Raw genomic sequence first — 22,520 nt, 5'->3', positions numbered from 1 at the left:
CTTTGTCCCAACCCCTGACCCAGGCAGCTGGCCCCACAATCCTTGCTGCGCAGAGCACCTCCATGGGGGGCCAGCAAGATAAAGGATACTCATCCTGCTCTCTGTAGTATCCACTCAGCCCACCAGTGACCACTATCACCTTGCCTTCCCCTGTGCTGGCGGCCACCCATATCCTGAGAGTTCTTGGCCAGGCAGGGATCCAGGGAGGGACCCATGAAACTGGAGATAAATGTTCAAGCTCTGTCCCAAATATCCACGGTTTGAGTTGTCATCCTAGTTGTGCCAAGTGGTTTGGAGGGAATTTGGGCAGACTCTAACAGCACTTGTTTTTGATTCTGTGGATTGTAGCTGCCCCTGTTGTTGTTGTTAAGTGCCATCAAGTTGATTCCAACTCATAGCAACCCTGTTTGAACCACCAACCTTGCAGTTAAGAAGTCCAGTGCTTACTCTACAGTGCCACACCAGGGCTCCATAGCTAGCCCAAGTCTAGCAAAAAAATTCAGTTGTCTCTGTGGTTTACTTCCTTTATTTTGTCTCTGTTTTCCTTGTTTCTCTGTGGTACCCAGGAGAGAAAGGGAGATGCTTGTCCTACCCCATTTCTGTTCCCCCCTCTCTGCCTCCTGCCCAGTGCCTTTACTTGTTCATTAATAAAGTCTGTGTCTTCTGGGGAGGCAGACACACCTGATGCTCTGAAGCTGATGATCAAGGTCAGAACTTTCAAAATAAGTCAAAACAACTTGAGTTGTTGCAACTGGAGCAGCTCCCAGAAAGAAGGCTTATGAAGTCAGGGGTCATCAGCTCATACCCATAAACTAAACAACTACTAGTGAGGAACTAGCCTAGTGCTCCTCTGCTGTCCACCTTCACCCCAACAGCACCACTCCATGACAAAGGTGAGACCCTGCTGTGGCTGCAGTGTGGAATACCTGGAGAGAGTCAATCCCTTCTGTAGCCGTACCTGTGGCCCAAGTCACACTAGCCACCACAGTTCTGACCTCCGAAAAACACACAACTTTCCAATATGGATGCAAGAAAAAATTTTAGAACCTGACTCAATTTGGCAACTATTAAAGAAATTGAACCCAAAATGCAAACTCTTCCTACAGTGGAAATCCAAACCCAGATGGCCTCTCACAGATGAGTCCTTTCAAACATTTTTTTATGATGCCAAATCTCACACAGATCTTCCAGGGATTACAGGTCAGGTAAGGAGGTCAATGTGACTTTGCGCAGCAGACCACAAGCATTTGCCAGACCTCCAGCCAGTCTACCTCCCCAGCCAAGTGACTGATGGGCCAGGAACTCAGCGAGACTTCAGAAGAGGTCTAGGGTATCTCCAGCCCCATCTCCATTGCCATCACTCGGGAGTGTGACCTTGGGCACAGGTGTCAGCACAACTGTGGCTAACTGAAAATGAAGCCAAATACTTGTCTTCAGAAGTGAAGTCAGACGTGACCGGGCCAGTGGTTTGACAGAGAAGCCAGCTCTACCTCTGAGCAAGATCTCCATCTTAGAAGCTATTCTCCAATAGCTTCTAAGCACTGAATGTTCAAACCCTGATATCAGTGGTTTTAGGAGAAAAGAAAAAACCTTTTAAAGTTCCCCAAATGTGGTATTGTATCCCTAAATGTGATATTAGCTAATGGGCCTGGAATGGAGACTGTCAGTCCTTTCTGAATGGATGGGATTAAACCCACTGCCTCAAAGTCTCTGGTAGCATCTGGCAAATCTTTTGGGAGGGCCTCAGTGACGTGCCACCCAGAGCCCCTGGCGACCAACCAGGACTTCAGAGCTTGGGTGAGTGCCACAGACAAGTAGATGGTTGCTACTATGTGATCTGGGGAGGCATGTCAATGAACAGCAGTTCAAAAGGTTGAGTGGCCTTAAGGACAAAGTGCCTTCCACTCCCCAGCTTTCACATCCTCACCCCGAAGTCCATCTCTCCTTCAAACAGTCCATGTTCTCCCAGGACACTGGGACCAATGGGAACCCACAGTGCCATCCATTTGGCCAAAAAGCAATTTCCAGCCAAGTTTTTCTTTGTGCGTGCAATGATTATTCAGCACATTTTTATATAATAGAAGTATTCTGTGAATTGAGTACTAATTACTCAATTACTGCAGAGATAACTCCATCCAGAAGGATTTTTTTTTTTTTTCCCCACAAGCTTTGTAGTTACAGGACAATCAAAAAGGGAGAGAGAGAAATTTATCAACATATAGACACATTTTTGTTTTGGACAAGTATGCTGAGTGATCAGTTTTATGCTTTAAAGCATAAAAATATGTGTCATTAGGATAAAATTCAACGGGGGTAAGGCAAAAGAAATAGGAATTCTGGGAGAATACAGAACTAAGGCTTTGAACTGGTTCTGTAGTGGCCAATTTAGCAAAATGGGAACAGATTTGAATTTGTAAAACATTGGTGTGTACTGGGTTGATAACTGGAATGGGGGAAATTATGGGTCAAGACCCTGGAATGGGTGACTTGGAAGGAGTATAGTGACTCCTTTCAGGAGCCTGATGTGGGAGATCGGCTTGTTGGCAGGACCATGGAAAGTGGCACACATTCAAAGTGCCACACTGTCAGCCATCATTGATCTGAGCACCACTATTTCTAACTCTGTTGTTCAGAAGATTTGATCACTGTGCATCGTGCATATTGCTAATGCTTTCTGAGAGGTAGATTAGCAGGCTATTCCCATTCTGGTTGTGGTTCTGTTACGCTCACATTTTACAAATTCAAGTCCATTCCAGTTTTGCTTTGTCAACCAGGACTGAAGTGGGAAGAAGCAGTTCAGAGCCTCATATGGAAAGTAAAATTACCAATGGTTAAAATTCCCAAAACATTGATCGTTTTTATTAATGGACAGTGGTGGGCGTCGACTCACCATGGAAGTAGGAAAGGATTTCTGTGCTTAAAAAGCAATCTATCCATTTGATTATTTTAATATCAACAAGTACTTAACAAAATAAGTCAGGAATTACATGCTTTTAGTTACCGAGTTAAAATGGACACACGGACACACACACACACACACACACACGAAGAAAAACCTAAGCCCATTGCCATGAAGTTGACTCCAACTCATGGTGTGACCTCACATATCACAGAACTGAGCTTCAGAAAGCTATCATCTTCCCCTTTCTTCTGGCACCACTGGGTGGGTCTTTAGGTTAGTAGTCCAGTGCAAACCATTTGCACTACCCAGGGGCCTTTGCTTCCTGAATGAAGTCATGAGCAAATTTCTTGGCAGCCACTGTAGCAGGCTACACTGCTAACAAACCTAGGGTTGAATCAGTGGCTGGGGGTTGGGGTGGGGCCGAAAGTGGAGGGGGTGACTGGTGACTGGGCGTGTCCACACACAGGTATCTCCCTCAGAGCCTCTGTCCCTACCCGAGATCTAGGATGCCCGCTGACTGAGCCTGCTGTCTCCATTGCCCCAGGCAGTTCAAGCTCTCTTGCCGAGCTGTGGGGGTTCACCCTCCCCTGGAGCTGTCCCACTACCACATCAAGTTTGCTGCTACCTCCTTATATGACACCTCCGTGGCTACCCTGTATGTCATCAACTCCCATCTGAGCATGAACTCACTGACCCACTCAGTGCCCCGCATCGGCTCCCAGGACGCTGCCCCTGTGGGGCCCACGTCTTTTGAGTTCCTGTTGCCCCAGGACTCGCCCATCACCATCTCACCCTCAGTGGGGACAGTGCTGCCAGGAAAGGTGGGTGAGAGTCCAAAGACAGGCAGCAGGGTAGGCTGGGGACTCCGAGCACAGGTATACACCACAGGGTCCCCTCCACCAGGAGAGCTGCGTCACAGGTGCCTGATCCCAAAGATGTGCTCTGGTCCCCAGGCTACACATTTGTTCACTTCATCTGCCTCTCTCCCTCCCCCGCTTTATCTGGGGGGCTTACTCCCAGCCCCCGCAGCTTAACTCCTCGCCCTGAAGAATGAGGTAACAGCTCCTCTGAGGGCTTTGGAAGGACTGAGCAGAATAGTCATGAAAGGCTAGATAAGGCCTGGCCAGCGTGCCTCAGTCAGCAGGTTTAAATCCGCTCCACTCAATTCCACAAATGTTGCTGAAGAAGGCTCTCATCCCCCCGGGGAATGGCATTCTGTCTCTGTGTATCTCTGCCTCTGTCCACCAAATGTCCTGAGTACTTACTGAGCACTAGAAGACAATAATGCATGGCCCCCGTGCCCCATCATGCCAGGACATCTGTGGTGGGGCAGGTTGTAGAGGGGACAGATACAGACTTGGAGAGGCTGGAAAGTCGGGTTGAAAAGGAACCATCCCCCAAATCTCCATGCCTCAAAATGAAGGTTCAAGGCAGAGCCTGGCCCGTTCCAGATCTGGGTATGCCTCCTCCATCACCAGGACCCCACTAGGGTAAGGGGGACCTGGAAGTCCGTCAGGCAGCCCACCCAATTCCAGAGCAGTGTGGAGGGTGGGACTCCCTAGAGTAATCTTTCAGAGAGAGGGCAACAACCTGCAAACTGGGATCAGGGTGATAGGCATGGGATGCCAGCAGAACTGCCAGAGTCATTCCTGTTCTCCCCACAGAGGTGTCTGGTGCAGGTGGCCTTCCAGCCTGTTCTGCCCGAGGAGCTGGTGCACCAGAAAGCCCTCCAGACAATGAGCAAGCAGTCTGGGGTCAAACTGGTCTGTGGGGGATTCATGAAGAGTGGGGGGGATGGGAGGCAGGGATCCAGGCCCTAACCTAGCTGTGGAGCCATGGGATACTTTAGCACCCACTCCTGCCTCTACTGGGGGCCAAAGGCACCTCACCCATGAATGGGGAAAGCATTACCACTCACAGAGGCTAGAGACCAACTCCTGCCCCAACAGACCTGTGGTGGGCTCTGCACACCTCTACCCTGATACTGCCTTGTATCTCCATCCCCACCCTCCCCTGTCTCCATCCCCCATAACCACCTGTCTCCACCACCTCACTCCCTTCTCTACTCCCATCTCTACCCCCACACACACCTGTCTCCATCCCCCATCTCCCCAGTCTCCATCACTTGTCCTGTCTGCACTTGCCATCAATCCCTCTTATTAAGCCTCTCAGTGTTCAAGTTCCCATGTCCTCCAAACCTACAGCTCCTACCAGCTTGGTCCAGGGCTGATATGGGCCCTAGAGTCCATAGGAGCAGCGCTGTGACTGCCAGCCTGCAGCCCCACATCCCTTCTGTCCTCCCCACAGTTCCGCAAGAACACAATCATTCTGATGAAGGACTTTAGAAGGCAGTCCAGCAGCCACACGCGACAGCAGAATCGAGATCGACAGTTCCGGAATTCCAGCCCCCCGAGCCAAGAGCTGCACAAGCAGGACTTCAAGGCCAGGTGAGCCCAGAAAAGGTGCACCACCCGCTTCTCTCCAGGACCTCTGATGAGACCCAGACCTGGTCCTGTGGGGATCTCACACACACACAGGTATCAGAAGCAGTTCAGCTGCTTGAGCAGGGCTGTACTGACTCACATGACTGGGAAGTCAGGCCCAGGGACTTAAGGTACAACCAGAGCCAAGTGCTACCTTCCTAGGTGTTTGCCAACTCCACTGAATGCCCTCGGCATGGCAGGAAGATAGGCTGCTACCAGCTCAGCAAGTCCAACCTTCCCAGTGTCCAAAGTGGACCCCAGGACACTCTGACAGGCTCGGGTGACTTGCCATCCCTGGGATCCCAGAACATAGATCTCTGGTTAGGTGCCTCTGTCCCCCTGCGGCTGACTCAACCAAGACCCTAGTACTGGGTAGGAGGCTCTCCCATAGGACCCAGGGAAGGAGGTGGAACAGCTAACTGACCAGAGAAAACTCAGATACCGTGATTACTGCCTTTTTTTTTTTTTTTTAAAGCTTTTTTTGTGAATTGAATGAAGGTCTAACAGGGCAGTTCATCAGTTTCACATTCAATCAACCAATCATCACAATACTTTCATTCCCTTCCAAGCATCGTCAGTTAACAGTATTTACCTCTATTACACTTTTTTGTTTGTTTGTTTTAATGTACACATACCACATTGAAAATATATATTCGTTTAAATATCCAAAGGGCACATTTTGCAAGCCAGCCTCCTGCCCTTAGGCACACAGCCTTTCTCAGTCCATGGGCCTGTAGTCCTCTGCTGATCTGTCTCTATGCCATCGTCTCTGCCACCATCTCTGTTGTCGCAGCTTTTCTTGTTAGGATCCCTCGTTCCATTCATGCTTTTCTCTCGTGATGGGCCTAATGTCCTCTGTTCCTGAAATGACAGATTAACTGCTCTCCCCTTTTGGTTACACCTCTTCTACATTTACAGTTGTGATAATCCCATTAGACCTGATAACAATTACAGTTGAATCATAAAATCCTATCCTCCTCATCACCAGACCCATCTGGACAAGAAGAAAACTATTCAGTGGGGATTCTATCCTACTCCCTTCATTCTGACCCTAACCACCCTCCTGAAAGCTTGTAAACCAGTCACTTCATGCCTTTATAGCCCCCCAATTTTGATAGCCAAAGTCTAAGTTGCTCGTCCCTATCAACCCAGTGTGCTGAGGAGGCAAGCTTGATCCTTGATAAGAAAAAAATCTTCCTTTTTGGTTGGATTTTGGGCATCTTTATCCATAAGCACTGGTCTAGTTTAAGTTGTAGCAACTTATACGTGCTTCCTGTATCAAACTTCTTTACCTTCATCTGGTTGAATTCTGGTCAGCAAGCCTTCTAAGCTAGGTCTAATGGTGCTGTCTGCAAGTTTGGGAGTTCGTGCATGCCTCCCCCCACTTCAGACCAGCTTGCTGCGTCACTCTTAACTCTAGCCCTCAGTGGCTAGGTCAGTGCCCTTGGGCTCAGAAGTTTACATGTCTCCCAAACTTCAAACCAGCCAGTCCTTCTTCTCTCGCTCATCTCAAGGTCATCAGGTGTCTATGGAACATGGCCAAACTCAACCCATGTCTTCACTGCTACATTTCCCCCACTTCCACTCTCAAGGAAACCTTGTGAGCCTTGCCTCTTGCATGCTCCGGAGAGACCGCTCTGAGTCCAGGGCCCAGGGGACTGTCCCTATGCTGGCCTGTGCTCAGGGAGGTCAGACCCAGGGCTACTATGGGGCAGTGGCAGGACACAAGCACACTTGGTTTGCTCATTCCAGTTCTGAAGAGCTCCAGGCTGCCCGAGCTGCCCTGGCCAGAACTTTTGAGGGGAAGTTTGACACATTTGTGATTCCCTGTGTTGTTGCCAGTGGGGATATCAAGGACAAAAAGGAAACAGAGTCCATGAGCTTCAGGTGCGGAACGCCCGTGATGGGAACTGGTCTGCAGTACAGCCACTGGGCCTCACCTGCTCTGGCCCAGCGGCAACTCAGCCTGGGTGGTGGGAGGCAGGGGTGTTCCAGGGTGCCATCCAGCCCTCAGCATGGCCTTCCACCTGGTCCGCAGTCCCCACAACACCCTGTACCTGGAGCTGTGGTGTCCAACAGTGGCACCGTCTATTGTGGTGGCTTCTGACAAAGGCAAGACTGTCTTTAACTTCGGAGAGGTGGCTGTTGGTGAGTCCCCTGACCCAGATCTCAGGCCCACACACACCCTCACACCCAGGTCACCACCCACCCACAGCCACCCTCCACATCTGCTTCAGGGCACCGAGGCATAAAGAAGATCTCCATTCAGAACATCTCCCCTGAGGACCTGACTGTATCCTTCCCTCACAAGTCCCCAGCAAGAGCTGACAGGGTGGGGCCCTGCCCAAAGGCAAAGCCCGCGGCACCCTCCTTGACATCCACTCTCAGGTGGAGTTCTCGGTACTGAACCCCAGCGGCCCCTTCGCTGTGTTGAAACCCTTCTACAAGTTGCCTGCAGGCGAGACCCAGGCCCTGGGACTGTCCTTCTTACCCCGAGAAAGCATCGTGGTGAGTCCTGGCCATCCTGGACTCAAGCCATCGCTGACCAGGCCAGCCTGTTCCAAAACCCCTTCCCCTGTGGCCTGAGGGCTGTTTGTCTCCTGCTAAGGGTAGGGTCTCTCCAGGCCCAGGAGACATTGGACATCATCACCAAGAGGGGCAAGCTTACACTCACCCTCCTGGGCACTGGTGTCGCTTCTGTGATCGTCTGCTCCATCGAAGGGGATGTCCTCAACATGGGCTATGTGATAGCCAGGGAGTCTGGCTCCTCCACCTTCAAGGTGAAGTGTACTGGGCCAGGCCCCCAGCCTCTAACCTCTGGGCACTGACCTCCCTCATGCTGCCTTGGACAGGGCCAGAGGGGAGGGAAGCCAGGCCAGACCCCCAGGCAGTGTGGTCCCTGATGATCTGTGAAAGCAGCTTCCCTCCCCCTCATTCCCTGACCCCTTGCTCCCCAGCTCCGCCCCTCCCCCCCCCAAGCCTAACCTCCTCTGCAGGGCCAGCCCCTCTGCCTAGAGCCCCTTCCTCCACTGTCTGATCTTGGCTTTAAAACTCACTCCTGGGGAGCTCGGCTCAGGCTAGGCTCTTTGCCGGGCAGACCTCCAGGTGGAACCACCTTGTCCGTGAGTTCCCACCCCTGCAGAACATGGGCACAGTTTCCGAAGAATGAGGTGAGGCGAGGAGACTGCCTGGAGATGTGGGTACCGGAACTTTTCCAGAGCACTGGTGGTCAAGGTACTGTCCCTGGCCAAGGGTAGAGGCCAAGACTGACGTCCCGTCCCCGACCATCCCCCACCGCAGCTGCAGAACCACTCCACGCTCCCCATCAAGTTCTCCATGAGGCTGGACAGCCTGGCCTGCACGCGGAGGGAAGACCGGCAACAGCTGCCGCAGTTCCTCGTCTCCCAGGTCCAGAGGACCAACGTGGTCGGTGAGCTCGCGGACGGGGCCTAGGGATGGGGCAGAAAGATGGGAAAGAGACTGACCGAGAGGGCGGACAGAGACGCTCGGTGCGGTGGTGAGGGTGGCGGAGCTGGTCCGGAGACATGGGTGGAGGAAACTGAGTGATTAAGACGGTGGGGCTGTAAGGCGGGCAGGAGGAAAGTGGACGGGCTGCGCCGGGCGCTGGCGGGGAGCGAGGATGCAGAGGGACACGGCGGGGGTGTCAGACGCTGGGGGTTCCGGTCCGGCCACGCTCCGACCCCTGCAGGCACGCAGAACCTGAACGGGCAGAGCGTGTTCAGTGTGCTCCCGGTCGAGGGTTTCATCGATCCCGGAAGGGCGCAGGACTTCACCGTGACCTTCAGCCCGGACCACGAGAGCCTGTACTTCTCTGACCGGCTTCAAGTGGTACTCTTTGACAAGGTGCGCCCGCCCACAGCTCGCCTCCGCGCTGGGAGACCCCTCCCGCCTGTCCGAGGCTCTCCTGGCCGGGACCTACAAGTCTGGGGTCGTCAGGGTGGAGGGGACCTACGTCCCAGGTCCGACAAGGTCTGCACCTAGCCCCAAGCCCAGAGCGGCAGGGACAAGGCCGCCTTTTCTGTCTCCAGACAGTCTCCCATCAGATCCTCCTGAAGGGGGCGGCCCGCGAGCACATGATGTTCGTGGAGGGCGGGGACCCTCTGGATGTGCCGGTGGAGTCCCTGATTGTGATTCCCGCCTTTGACCCGGAGCACAGAGAGGGTGAGCCCGGTGATTGGGGACCTCCTCCTCCCCACGCACACGCCCCAAACAGGTCCTCCGCTCAGCCGGGACTACACGGCCCCAGCAAGACCTTCTCCCTCTGCAGAGGCTGAGGAAGTGAAGTCCATCCTGGTGACTCTGGAGTACTTGCAGCTGGAAACCGACATCCCAGCCCCCCCTGCCACCCGGGAACTGCAGGTGGGATGCATCCGAACCTCCCAGCTGTCTCTGAAGAAGGTAATAGCCCTTCTGCCATGAAGGTACCATCCATGTCCCCAGCTGGCTTTGGCTGACTTACCCCATGAGCCCCCCACCCTTCCTATGCCTTACAGAGCGTGGAATTCAGCCTAGACAATGTCTCAGCCCTGCAGCACAAGGGCTTCACGGTGGAACCTTCACGGGGCTTGGTGGAGAGAGGCCAGACCAAGACAATCAGCATCTCATGGATGCCCACTGCAGACTTCAACGTAAGCTGGGGAATCCGCCCTGCCCGGGGCAGACACCCTGCCCCACCCTAAGAAGGGTGGCATGGGGAGCCCTGGGGTGCCCAGTGACTGACTAGGGGCCCCTACTCTCCCCCTTCCAGCCAGAGCATCCACTCATGGTGTCAGCCCTGCTGCTGCTCAAAGGAGACGTGAAGGAAACCTACAAGATCCTGTTGGTAGCCCAGGTGGTAACTGGCCCCTGAGGCACAGGAACCACTCCACGGAACCCATCTTAGACCCTCACACCTCCTTCAAGGCTTTTTCCCTCTACCATGAAGCAGACTGCGCCTCCCCAGGACTTGGTCACCCCTAGCTGGGAAGGTCCAAATCGGCAGAACAGTCCTTAGCATGGACCTTAGGACAGAATCTCCAGCCCCACAAACAGGGTCATGACCTGAAGACCTCCAGGCTCCCAGTTGTCCTGGACCAGCAAGCTCAGGGTAAAAGCTGCCACCTCACCTCAGCACCTCAATATGGCCATCTAGAGGTCTGCTTGGACCCTGAGCCCCTGGAGTCATGGCCACTGGCCCTGCCCAGCCCTCACGGGCCACAAGGGAGGCCTGTCAATAAACCTCCATGATCTCCCATATTCGAAGCAACCAAATCACTCACTGTGAGGAGCAAAGATAAGGCAATGGGTGTAGAGTCCGGGAGGAGTATGTGTGCAAAACACACACATACATGACAGCTCATCAAACAAACTAAGGAAGGACTTCCTGGATAGTTGGGGGTGGGGGGTTGTTTGCCAGTCACTGAGGGGAGGCTTAAGCCTAACGCATGGGAGACACAGTAGGCAGGGCTGGAGCCCAAGCTGGCCCAGGGAGTTGGGGATTGGGAGAGGTTCCAACGCTCAAAGACAGGACTCCCTGATGATTGCAAGAAGGTGAGAGATACACCCTTGATAAACCCTCACCCCAGTACTGGGACCCAGGGAGAAGCCTAGTTTGGATTTCCACAGGGCTGTGCCACCTGTCCAGGAGAAAGGGCCTTTGAGCTGAGCAGTGCCCACACCCACCCCACGGGCCTTGCTCTCTGGAGGGTTGCTTGTTGGGCATAAGCTCTGCAGAGCCCATTCAGACTGGTCCCCAGGGCAGTCTCACAGCCCACCCCACCCAGACACTCTGCAGGTGTGGAGGGGATGGTGTCTGGGGGGCTTTCAGAGAGCACAGGCTTCAGATACCAGCCCTCACCCCTCGGAGATACTACTCTTCTCTGTCCATGGGGGCCAAGGCTTGGGCTTTGGAGGTGGCAGACCAGGTTTCCTCCTGCCCCCACTGGAGCTGACCAGCCACAACCAGAGGGCCCTTCTTCACCAGAGGAGGAGAAGGCAGAGCCCTGGGAGCCCAGGCCAAGTTGCCTCAGAGGGCAGTGTGCCCACCTCTCCGCTAGGTAAGCCACTGGCTCAATGGCCCTGGACCTGCACAGGGGTTGCATCAGGACAGGCGGCAGTAGACCCGAGCATTCTGTGCTTGTTCCTGAGGCCAGGTTCAGTTCAGGCAGGTGGTGGTGGTGGTTATGTGTCGTGGAGTCGGTTCCTACTCATAGCGACGCTGTATAGGGTTTCTGAGGCTGTAAATCTTTACGGGAGCAGAAAGCCTCATCTTTTCCCGCGGAACAACTGGTAGGTTTGAACTGCTGACCTTGCGGTTCGCAGCCAAAAGGAGGGGCGGCCAGGAGTCAGGTGGGCTGAGGGCAGCTACAGGCCCTGGGAATGCAGATCCGGCAGAGACTGGGGAGGACACAGTGAACCAGGGAGCAGGGGCCTGGCAGGTACCAACATCTACATGGGACAAGACAGAAGGGGACATTTCTCTACCCAATGGGGGGGGGGGCACAGAGAACTCTAACGCGTGCGGTGCTCTCCTGCCCTCCCCAAACAAGATCAATCGGCCCACCTGTCCCTCATCGCTGCCCTCTCCCCCCTTATCCTGACCAAGGCTAGCTGCGCCAGGGATCCCAGAAAAGTGGCGGATGATCAGGACCTTCGGAAAGAATTGGGTCCTCCAGGCAGAAAGCAGTCGCGTGTGGCCACCAGACTAGTATGGATCCTCAGAGGTTGCCGTCTTAGCGCTGGACGTGGCCTTCTGGGCGAGCAATGCTCCTAAATCAGTCTGCGCACCGCATTCTCCAATGGGGGGATGCTCCACAGATACCGTGAGACAACCTCATTTGGAGAGCGCCACATGTCAACTGCTAGACTCAAGTAGTTTGTGGGGAGCGCGGCCGTGAGGTTGGTTCCACCCCACGACCTGCGGTGTGTTTGTCTGGAGACCCCCAGAGAAACGCAGAGCAAGTGGGGCTGCTGACAGAGGCTGCTAGTGAGGTGGGAGAGGCGGGGCCCCGTAGGGCTCTGGGGCAGGGCCTGTGAGAGCGGCTCCTCCATTGGGTAGGACCTACTAGCTAGAACTCTCCAATGGGCGGAGAGTTCAAGGAGTAGTGACTTTGAAGGGCGGGGCCTTCGGTGGGTCTCCGGGACCAAGCTTTCCGCGGCCAAAGATTCTGTGGGCGGGGCCGGCTGGAGGGGGGTGGGGTACCGCCCGGTGGGCGGGACTCCAGAACGGTACCTCCATAAAGAGGCGCGGGCTCGGCTCTCCTGGCCTGCGGTTCCGGAGGATGGCCTTGGGCGCTCCGGCCGCTTGCAGGTTCCTGCTGCTACTATTGCTCTGGTCGCTGCCGCAGGTGGGTCGCGCTGCAGCTGGGTTTGGACCCCGCAGAGCGGGTCTACTCTCTGGCGGTGCTCTCTCCCCGGCTCACCCCTGTCCCCACAGGTGGCGCTGGGCTTCACAGACGACAGCTGTGATAACTCGGACCAGTAAGTCGGGGAAGGGGAGGGTCCGGGCGCCCGGGCGGTGCTGGCCCCGCCTGTGGGAGGGGTCGGGCGGTGAGGTCGGCGCCCGGTGCCCCGCCTGCTCCAGGTGCCGCCGTCCCCGCAGGTGCCCACCCCAGGCCCGCTGGAGCAGCCTGTGGCACGTGGGGTAAGTGCAGGCGCGGAGCTGCGGGTCGCCGGGAGGGCAGCCAGGGTAAGGAGGGAGCCCGCGGGTCAGGCCCTCCAGACCCACACCAGGCCAGACCTCCAACCCTGCTCACCTAACTCCTTCAACAACCCCAGGGCGACCTCAGAGCCCTACTGCAGATGGCCTGGGTATGAGTCCTGCCCGAGCAAGGCCCAGCCCCTCTTTCCCGGAAACCTCTAGCACCCCTTTCTCCTCTCCTTTGCCCCTGCGGGAGGCCCCTGTCCTCAGTCATCTGGGCACAAGGACTGTGCAGCCACCGGGGACAGTATGTCCTGGGAGTGCACCCAAGGCCACCTTTGGCCAGCCCTGGAGAGACAGCCGGACTGCCCCAGCAGCAGGAGGTCAGGCAGGCCGCTTGGGCATCTCAGCCAGGGAGGAAGTCTCTGGCCTGAAGGGACACTCTGGTTCTTTCTTCTCCTGTTAATTTTTCCTGTCATGAGCAGTGTGGCCTTGTCTGCCCTGGGGAGCAGGGGTCTGGTGGCCGAGGTTAGCCCAGTGGCAGGGCCTTGCTCCTCCCACCAGGCTCATCTTGCTAGCTGTCCTCCTCCTGCTGCTGTGTGCCGTCACAGCCAGCTGCGTCCGGTTCTGCTGCCTCCGGAAGCAGGCACAAGCCCAGTCACACCTGCTGCCATCCAGGCAGTCCTGTGATCTGACAGTCATCCCCGTGGACAGTGATAGCCCCGTGCACAGCACAGTGACTTGTGAGTGCTCATAGACTGGGGTTACCTGCTAGGGTGGGGGGTTGAGGGCTGAGTCCCACCCTGGCTCTCTTCCTTCTGTTTTCCACAGCCTACAGTTCCTTTCAGTATCCGCTGGTCATGAGGCTGCCCCTGCCCTTTGGGGACCTGGACCCTGATACCGTGGCTCTGCCTGCCTACAGCCTGTATGTCCTGGAACCGCCTCCTTCTTATGATGAGGCAGTCAAGACAGCCAAGCCCAGCCACCAAGAGCCAGCCCCATCCCCGAGGCCCAGCCCCCTCCCCGGGGTCTTGGACCTAGAGGCCACTCCAGTGCCCCAGGAAACAGCCCCCAGTGCCCAGCCCCCGCTGCTGTAGCCCTGGCACCCTTGTAGGGTGGCGAGCGCTCTCTCTCCCACTACTTCTCACCATGCCGTGCTCCAGGAGCCGGGCACACAGGGGCTTGGCACCTCAACCCCAGCCCGTCCCTGCCACCTTCCCCCTGGGAAGGTTAGTGTCCAGCACATTGCTGCAGCCCAACCTCGTTGCTATGTAACAGCCAAGGATGAGGGGTACTACCCTCCCCATCCTGGGTCCCCTGGCCACTCTGGCAGACCTGAGCCCCAGGAGCACCCTACCAGCTATAAAGTCTGCAGCCTTTCAGAAAGAGAATAAAGTTTGTATCTAAATGATCTCCATCGATGTGAAGAGGACTTGGGAGGGCAGGCGGGCAGAAACAGTGTGACTATTCCTGACCCATGCCAAGCCAGGCCTACAAGTTGGGGTCCCATGGGCTGCAGACAGATGGAGTACAGAAGCCCAGAGCCAGGAGTGGTGGTCAGGTGTCCCAGCAGAAGTGACCGGGCCCAAGTACCCTCTACCCTTCCAGGCTGTCCTCAAAGCCACTGCCCCTCCCCACCTTGCACAGTGAAGCGCACACAAAAATCAGGACAGATATTTATTGGACACCAAACCGGCGGGGGTGGGGAAGGCAGTGGCGGGCAGCCGCCCAACCAGTAACAGCTGCTCCTACTGGACCAGCTTGAAGGACTCTCCGGTCATCATGGCCACGAACTCTGAGGGGCAGAGGAACAGATCAGCTGTCTGCCCTGGCCCCAGCTGCCAACGTCCCACCTACCCTCTGCTCATCCCCGCAGCTCACCCTCGTAGTCGATGGTCCCATCCCCATCCTTGTCTGCCTCCTTCATCATCTGCTCGGCCTCCACCTCATTGAGGGGCTCACCTGCATTCATCATCACATATCTGCCAGACGCCCGCACTGAGCTGAGCCTTGGCCAGTGGGTCCAGGGCTGCACCCACCCAGCTTGCCCAGTCCACCCTTCCCACCAGCCTGTACTTTCCCTAGGCCTCCCCCAGCTGCCCATAGGGTCATACTTGAGTGTGTTCCAGTCAATGTAGCCCTTGCCCTCTTTGTCAAAGACTTGGAAGGCCGCCCTCAACTCGCCCTCCTGGTTCTGGGCTTTCTCATGGTAAATGCCCATCAGCGCCAGGAAGCCATCACAGTTGAAGAACCCTTTATCTGCAAGGGACCACATGAGGGTTAGATTGGACCCACCATCTCACCCATCCTCCCATCCCCATAGGCTCCATCACTTTCACACTCATACACTCGAGCTCCCACCCACCCACCCTGCCACCCTGTCTCACTGTCTCTGTCCACATCCTTGGCCATGGAGGTCAGCTCGCTCTTGGTGGGATTGATGCCCAGCAGGCTCATGAGTCGCTCCAGCTCGCCTGTCTTCACTTCACCATTGCCTTCCTCATCAAACATCTCAAAGACTCCCTTGTACTCCTTGATCTGTTCAGCCGTTAAGCGTTCCGTCTGTGGGGCACAAACTGCCCCACTCACCAGGGGCTCCAGGCCCCAGCCAGGCCTCAGTTGCCCTCTGTCCAGGAGGGTTGGGGGTCCTGGGTGATATGGTGCAAAGTGCCTTTGCCCCCATGCATCCAACTGACCACTCTAAGGAGTAGTGGTTAAACAAAGGAGGGCCCCAGCCCAGCCAGGATCCAAGAAGGCTTTCAGCAGAGGGTGAGACATGCAGTGAATGCCTGGGGTCAGCAGGACCACCAGGCAGTTTAAAGGGGGAAGGGCAAATGAGGCTGGGCCCAGATATTGGAGGCCAGGTGTGGAATAGTCAGGACACAGATCCATGGTACCAAGAAGCTGCAGGGGCAGGTGAGCCAGACCCTGGAGCCAAATAATGGGGCTAGTTAACAGCAAATGAAGGATACCTTGGACTAGCTTCTGGGGAACCCAGCCCAGACCAAGTCAAAGGCTCAAGGGAAAGGGGGCAGTCCTGAACCTGGCCACCCCTGCCTGCCAGTACCGGTGAAATGGGTTATGGGAGAGCTTTCAGAGAGGAATGTTTTACCCCAGCCCAGGATCACAGATCTCATCACTGGGCCCTTTGGGAGATTCCGGGGAGACCGCCCCACCTCTGTGCATTGGGCCCCTTCCCTTGACCTAAGACCCCTTTTCCAGCTGCCCCTACTATGTGGTCCCAGCCCCAGCTTAGACTACCACCCACCTAACTAGAAGCCCTGGGCTCTGAAAGACACCTTACCATGTCTGTGGCTACCTGCGGGCACTACAGGAACTGTGGCACTGTATGCTGTGGGCAGAACATGTAGGCAGGGGTGGCTGTGCGGTTTTAGATGGGCCCAGCTGTCCATGGTCCCTTGGGGTCCTGATTCCAAGAGCCTTTTATAGCCAGAGAGGTCCTATAGCCCTATTTGGGGACGGACTCAGCCCTTCCCCACACTGCCTCTTCCTGGCTATCCTCAACCTGGTGCCACCATTCACATCCCAACCTCAACCTTCTTGGGGGTCTGGGCCTCAAGAGCCAACTAGGAGCAGAGGGCAGGGAGAGGGTCGGAGTGGTTCTTAGAGCCTTGTTGCACAAGCTGTTTCCTCTTTGCTGTTTCACCTTCATCTGAATGTACTTCCCTGGAGGACCCCCATTCTGCTGTGGGACCCCCACATCACAGCTTGTTACTGCTTATTCATGAGATCTCTTGTTGGAGGTCCACCCTGGTCAGGTGGACCCTGATGTTCTGAGCATGGTTGACCTTCACATCTCCCGGCCCAGCACCCACTGGTCCTAGTCCATTGCCGGAGAAGTTGGGACCACAGTCCCAAAGGAAACAGAACTGTGCCTGGGTTACAGGCAGGGGCCAGACTGGCTCCCTGGGCAACTGGGCTATTTTGGGGTTTCACTGGGAAACCTGATCCTCCTCTGTGACCAAGAGCTCATCAGAGACAATGGGTGTGTGATGATGAGCGGGTATTTCCTTGGGGCCCATGCCCACATATGTGAGCTCAATCTCCTTCAGAAACATGGGCACACACCCACAGACGTGGACATACAGGCACACATTTGCACACCAGCCCCTCCCTGTTTGCATCTAATGGACCACCATTTGCAGAGACCCTGTGTTTTCCATTGCCATGGTCCTTCTTGTCCTACTGGACTGACCAAGATGCTTGTAGGTTTGGGGGTACAGTCAGTATACTATCGGAGATGAGGGCTCTCCCACCACCTGCCTGCTCCCCACCTGGGGTAGTCTCAGACCAGGGCCTTACCAAATTCCCTGCATCCCTCTGTGTGACCCCCAGAGTCTCAAAAACACACACACACACTGCAACCCAGCCCATATAGGCACCACGACTGCCTGACAAGTCAGAGCAGGTGGAAATGCCTGGCTTCCCTGTCAGTCCACCTCACAGCCTGCCAGGATCCACAGCCGTGGGGAAACTTCCCGCAGAGTGCCAGGCCAGCTGCTGAGGTCGCAAGATTTGTGCTGACAGGCACAAGGCAGTTCCAGGAGGCACTGGGCCTCAGGCCAGAGGCAGCCTCCACCCTGGGCATCTCCTGTTATGTGAGGGCTGGAGCAGGGGCCAGCTTACAGGGGGTCCCCTCCTTTGACCTGGTCCCTACCTGGCTGTTGTTCTCCCTGGGCCAAATGACAGTGACCCTGCACTAAACACTTTCCCCAAGGGGCATGGCTCTAGAAGGTCCCAGTACCCCGATCAGGGTCCACCCTGTGTTCCTAGCCCCAGTGGACATCGAGGTGGCCAGCCAGCTGAGACTACAGAAACCAGGAGAACTGCTCTGACCATGCAGCAGTAGTATGCTCTTCCTCCTTGCCTATCCCTTGCAGTCCAATGGATGGGAGGTGAGGGCTCTGTGTACTATCCACCCAAACTTTTGCCTTCTGACATTCCTGGTAACAGACATCCAAGTGGCCTCTTGATTTGAATACTGACCTGGGATTCTGGTGGAGGAAAGCTGAAGGTAGTGGGAGACACAGGGAGGAGTGCAAGAGTTAAAGTAAATAGAGGGAAACACTGTTAACTGATGATCTATGGAGGGGGTTGCAATCATTGCAATGAAACGAAACATAGGATTTGTTCAATGGAAAACTTCCTTTCTGCTCTGTAAACCGTCATTAAATTCACAATAAAAAGGTTTTTGGTGTTTGTTGTGTTGGGTTTTTTTAATTTATTTTTTAAAGCTGTGATTCCTAGAACCCAAGTTAGAGCAAAGGCATCCCTGTCAACACTGATGCTCCAAAAAGAGGGAAGTGCATATGTGGTCCCACCACCCAGCAACCAACTCTAAGAGATTTCCTCACTCTTTTCTCTCAAAACTCACAAAATAACCAGAACAGGAATTGGAAGTAAAACAGTGCTTCAGTGAAACTAAGTGATTATCTGTCACCCCAAATACAGCACGTGGAAAACTCCATTGGGGTGGTAAAGAATTCAGCATGGCTGGATGAAGACCTGAGAGTCTGCAGAGAAACAAGTCACTGGAGAGAGGGGACCCAGGCCCTCAGGAGCCAGGAAGCCTCAAGACACATAGGCGGGTGGTCTGGAGATCAGATCAGAAGGACCACCCTCCCCACAGGGAACATGATGACTGTCCTTTGGAGTAACTGGATGGTGGGTTATGGCTGCCTCTGGACGGGGGTGTGAGCAGCCTGGGAGAAGCACCTGAAGATGCAGCCTGGAGACAGTGGGTGCAAGGAAGCAGCTCCAGGCTTATGCCAGCATCTCTCCTAGGGCAGGAGAGCAGTGACCCTTTTCTACAGGCAGGGCGTCCATACACACTGCCACCCCACTGAGGCCCGCCCCCTCCCCCCCACAGGGCAGCCTGATTATAGACACCCCTCACCCGGCCATGTGGAGACAGGAAGTGGCAGCCTCTGTGGTCCCACATGGGACTTTCTGCCAGACAGCTCACTCAGAGCACCCCATTGGGTGGGCCTTGCACTGACGTGGACATTCTCCTCTGCTTGGTCCTGCCTTCAACCCTGACTTTCATGGAGTTGATCCTAACACACAGCTCCTACCCCAAGCTCCATCTCAGGGTCAGGTTCCAGAACACCAAAGGTGGTACCAGGAGAGACAATGAAGGATGAAGGAGCTGGTTCCCTCACCATCCAGCTGCAAAGATGCCTCCACTGGCTGTCTGGTGATGTCCCTGAGGCGTCCCTGAGGCAGATCACCACTGCAACTTTCACTACAGGAGGGTGGCAGGGAAGTGCAGAGAAGTTGGCTGGCTGTTGTCAAACACCACTGAGTTTCTCCAGAAAGGTGGCAGACAGCAGAAGACAGGCACTTGAAATCCTAGTGAGAAGGCTAGGTGTGCACTCCAGCAGGCCTCTGGTTTCATATAGCTTCTTGTGTTCCATTCTCAAAGGAGGAGGGTAGAGAAACTGAGGCCCAAGTCAAAACTTCATAGAGCAGCTGACCTCCAACAATGGTCAACATGGAGAGGGAGAGCAGCTGAGGACTCTAGACTCATGGAAAGAGAAAAGTTGTGTGCTGGTGGCCAGGAGGCAGGCTTGCAGAATGTGCTCTTTGGTTGTTTAAATGATTATATATTCCTGAGTGTTTTTGTGTACATCAAAAAAAAAAAAAAGAGGGAATAGAAGCCAATACTGTTGAATGATGATGCACAGAGGGATTGTAATCATTGCAATAAAACAACAAAATATGATAGGATGAGTATAAAACCGATATTCTCCCATGAAAACTACCACTCAATTCATAGTACAAACTTTCAAAAAAAAAAAAAAGAAAGAAAGAAATGTGCAAAGATCTGTAGTTAGAAAACCAAAAGGAAGTCTCATATACAACCTTGTGAGGTGAGACATTCCCACTAGAAAGGACAAGCAGACTGGAACAGCTACAGTGACAGAAGATACATCTTCATGATGAACCTGACCTATACTCAGAGTGGTAGTTACTCTAAATACCAACCGAGAGGGAAAGAGTCTTCAAATCAAGTTTCAATGCTATCTGCTCTGTGCACAGGGTAGATAGGGACGGGCAACTTAGACATCGGCTATCTAAAATGAGGGGGAAATAAAGGCACGAAGTGACTGGTTTACAGGTTTCAAGAGGGAGCTTAGTTAAGAGTGTGCAGGGAAAGAAAGAGTCCCCACTGAATAGCTATCATCTTGTCTAGATGGGTCTGGTGAAAGGAGATGGGGATAAGATTCGTAAGACTCAATAGTGAATAACTGTTATCATGACTAATCATGACTGTCACAATTGTAAAGATAGAAGTTTTGTAACAAAAAAAAGGGGAGTGGTTAATCTTCCAGTCCAGAAACAGAGGACCCTAGGACTATCAAGAGAGGAACACACAAATAGAATGCGGGACCTTATCCAGAAAAGCAGCAGCACCAGAGATGGAGGCAGAGATGGTGGCATGGAGAGGGGGAGGGGCTGAGGACTCTAGATTGATCAACTAAGAAGAGAAGGACTAAGAGCTGGTGGCCAGGAGCAGACTTGCAGAATGTGCCCTTTGGAGATGTAATTTATTATATAAACCTGAGTGGGTTTTTTTATTTGTGTGTTTTTTAAAAAACGCTAAAGTGGATAAAGAGAAATACTTTTAACTGATGGTATATGGAGGGGATATAATCAATGTAATGAAACAAGTTATATGAATTGTTGAATGTGAAACTGATGATGTACCCTGTAAACTTTCACTCAATCCAAAATAAAAACCTTTAAAAAAAAAAAAAAGGAAAGAAAGAACACGTGCAGCATTTTTCAAGCTGGAAAACTGAGAAAAAAAATCCTAGCCTCAACTTGCAATATTGAAGTATTCTACGGACAAAATATTGAATGATGCAGGAATCTTCAAAAGACGAGGGAAGGAATACACAGAATCACTGTACCAAAGAGAAAATGTTCACTGTTCAACAATTTCAAAAGGTAGTTTATAATCAAGAGCCAATGGTACGTAAGGAAGAAGCCCAAGATGCACTAAAGGCATTGGCATAAACAAGGCTCTGGGAATTGATGGAATACAAATTGAAATGTTTCACCAAACTGATGCAGCACTGGACACTCACTCATCTATGCCAAGAAATTTGGAAGACAGCAACTTTGGTGAGTAGCATCTGGCATATTAAAAACTCATGAGTGGCCATCTAAGGTGCAGCTATTGGTCTCTACATGTGCAGAAGAAAGAATGATGAGACTGAATGCTTGGAAGATGCTTGGAATCAATTAGTCCAACTGCTCTAAAAGGTATCACATTAGAAGGTCCTGGATAGAGCAGCAGAACAAAACTCAAAATTATATATATATAAAGCTTACTGGTCAGAAAGCGACTGGAAGAATCTGAAACTATGGCCCTTACCCACCCCTTCAGATCTGGAAAGGAACTCTCCCTTGTGGCCCAACTTTCAATCAAGCAGCAGATAAGTATATAGGGGGAACAGTAGCACTAGTAAGGTGTGCTCGTAAGAATTATGGAACAGTCAATCATTCAAAATCAAAGGGACACCTAAGGACAGAGGTGAGAAGGGCTGGGAAGGTGGGTGGAATGGAAATAAGAGTCATAGGAAGGAAGTGGGATGACTGTTGTATGTTGCAATCATTAAGATGAAACAAAGTATATGATTTGATGAAAGGTAAAACTAATGATCTTATCTGTAAACCTTCACTTAATTCACAATTAAAAGTTTTAAAATAAAAACTAAAAGTGAGTGGAGGAAATGAGGAAGTCGAAGAGCTGAACAGAACATTTCAAAGGGCAATTCTAGAAGATGAAGTAAAGCATTTAAATGAAATATGCAAAGACTGGAGTTAGAAAACTAAAAGGGAAGAAAATTCTCAGCATTTCTCAAGTTGGAAGAACTGAAGAAAAACTTCAAGTCTCGACTTCTAATACTGAAGAATTCTATGGGCGAAATAGAGTCCTGGTGTGGTGCTGTGGGTTAATGCGCTGGACTGCAAAGTCATTTGAACCGTAAGGTCAGCAGTTCAAGCGCACCAGTCACTTGTTGGAAACCCTATACAGGGTTGCTATGGGCCAAAGCTGACTCAATGGCACTTAATGACACCAACAACATGGGCAAAACATTGAATGATACATAAAGCATCAAAAGAAAATAGGAGGTATGCACAGAATCATTGTACCAAAAAGAAATGGCTAATGTTTGACCGTTTGAAGAGGTAGTATATGGTCAAGAACCAATGGTACTGAAGGTATTGGAAAAAACAAGGTTCCAGAAATTGATGGAATACAAATTGAAATCTTTCAACAAACTGATGAAGCACTCATCTATGCCAAGAAATTTGGAAGACAGCTACCTGGCCAACTGATTGAAAGAGACACACATTTGTACCCATACCAAAGAGAGGTGACCCAGCAGAATGCAGAAATCATCTAACAATATATTAATATCACATGTAGGTAAAATTTTAATGAAGATAAGTCAAAACGACT

The 22,520-nt window shown here is 53.1% G+C and overlaps 3 protein-coding genes across 3 annotated transcripts in view; 2 read left to right on the top strand and 1 right to left on the bottom strand.

Moving 5' to 3' along the window:
- Positions 1-3,582: 3,582 nt before the first annotated feature.
- Positions 3,583-10,255, top strand: LOC102824775 (uncharacterized protein C1orf222-like). Its single transcript, XM_006871775.1, has 14 exons — positions 3,583-3,723; positions 4,567-4,665; positions 5,210-5,349; positions 7,138-7,272; positions 7,424-7,533; positions 7,623-7,678; positions 7,774-7,893; positions 8,010-8,165; positions 8,686-8,815; positions 9,095-9,249; positions 9,435-9,567; positions 9,653-9,804; positions 9,900-10,034; positions 10,154-10,255. Exons 1-14 carry the CDS (start codon positions 3,583-3,585, stop codon positions 10,253-10,255), a joined length of 1,764 nt encoding a protein of 587 aa, XP_006871837.1.
- A 2,410-nt stretch (positions 10,256-12,665) lies between these two features.
- Positions 12,666-14,121, top strand: TMEM52 (transmembrane protein 52). Its single transcript, XM_006871774.1, has 5 exons — positions 12,666-12,731; positions 12,821-12,864; positions 12,986-13,027; positions 13,589-13,767; positions 13,856-14,121. Exons 1-5 carry the CDS (start codon positions 12,666-12,668, stop codon positions 14,119-14,121), a joined length of 597 nt encoding a protein of 198 aa, XP_006871836.1.
- A 651-nt stretch (positions 14,122-14,772) lies between these two features.
- LOC102824014 (probable calcium-binding protein CML8-like) overlaps positions 14,773-22,520 on the bottom strand; it is a 64,718-nt gene continuing 56,970 nt past the window's right edge. The window contains exons 6-9 of the mRNA XM_006871773.1: positions 15,412-15,586; positions 15,139-15,283; positions 14,906-15,006; positions 14,773-14,819 (exon numbers count right to left, since the gene is read on the bottom strand). Coding sequence (XP_006871835.1) covers positions 14,773-14,819; positions 14,906-15,006; positions 15,139-15,283; positions 15,412-15,586 — 468 coding nt within the window. The remainder of the gene's footprint in view (positions 14,820-14,905; positions 15,007-15,138; positions 15,284-15,411; positions 15,587-22,520) is intronic.

This window comes from Chrysochloris asiatica, unplaced genomic scaffold (genome assembly GCF_000296735.1).
Source record: "Chrysochloris asiatica unplaced genomic scaffold, ChrAsi1.0 scaffold00173, whole genome shotgun sequence".
NCBI lineage: Eukaryota > Metazoa > Chordata > Mammalia > Afrosoricida > Chrysochloridae > Chrysochloris > Chrysochloris asiatica.
The sequence above is the reverse complement of the archived record's forward strand: the minus strand, read 5'-3'. Positions and strand labels throughout refer to the sequence as shown.

Coding starts and splice junctions, on each gene's coding strand:
- LOC102824775 (XM_006871775.1), top strand. CDS start 3,583: ATGAACTCACTGACCCACTCAGTGCCCCGCATCGGCTCCCAGGACGCT. Junction 4,666..5,209: donor AGCAGTCTGGGGTCAAACTG/GTCTGTGGGGGA, acceptor TCCTCCCCACAG/TTCCGCAAGAACACAATCAT. Junction 9,805..9,899: donor CCCAGCTGTCTCTGAAGAAG/GTAATAGCCCTT, acceptor TATGCCTTACAG/AGCGTGGAATTCAGCCTAGA.
- TMEM52 (XM_006871774.1), top strand. CDS start 12,666: ATGGCCTTGGGCGCTCCGGCCGCTTGCAGGTTCCTGCTGCTACTATTG. Junction 12,732..12,820: donor TGCTCTGGTCGCTGCCGCAG/GTGGGTCGCGCT, acceptor CTGTCCCCACAG/GTGGCGCTGGGCTTCACAGA. Junction 13,768..13,855: donor CGTGCACAGCACAGTGACTT/GTGAGTGCTCAT, acceptor TGTTTTCCACAG/CCTACAGTTCCTTTCAGTAT.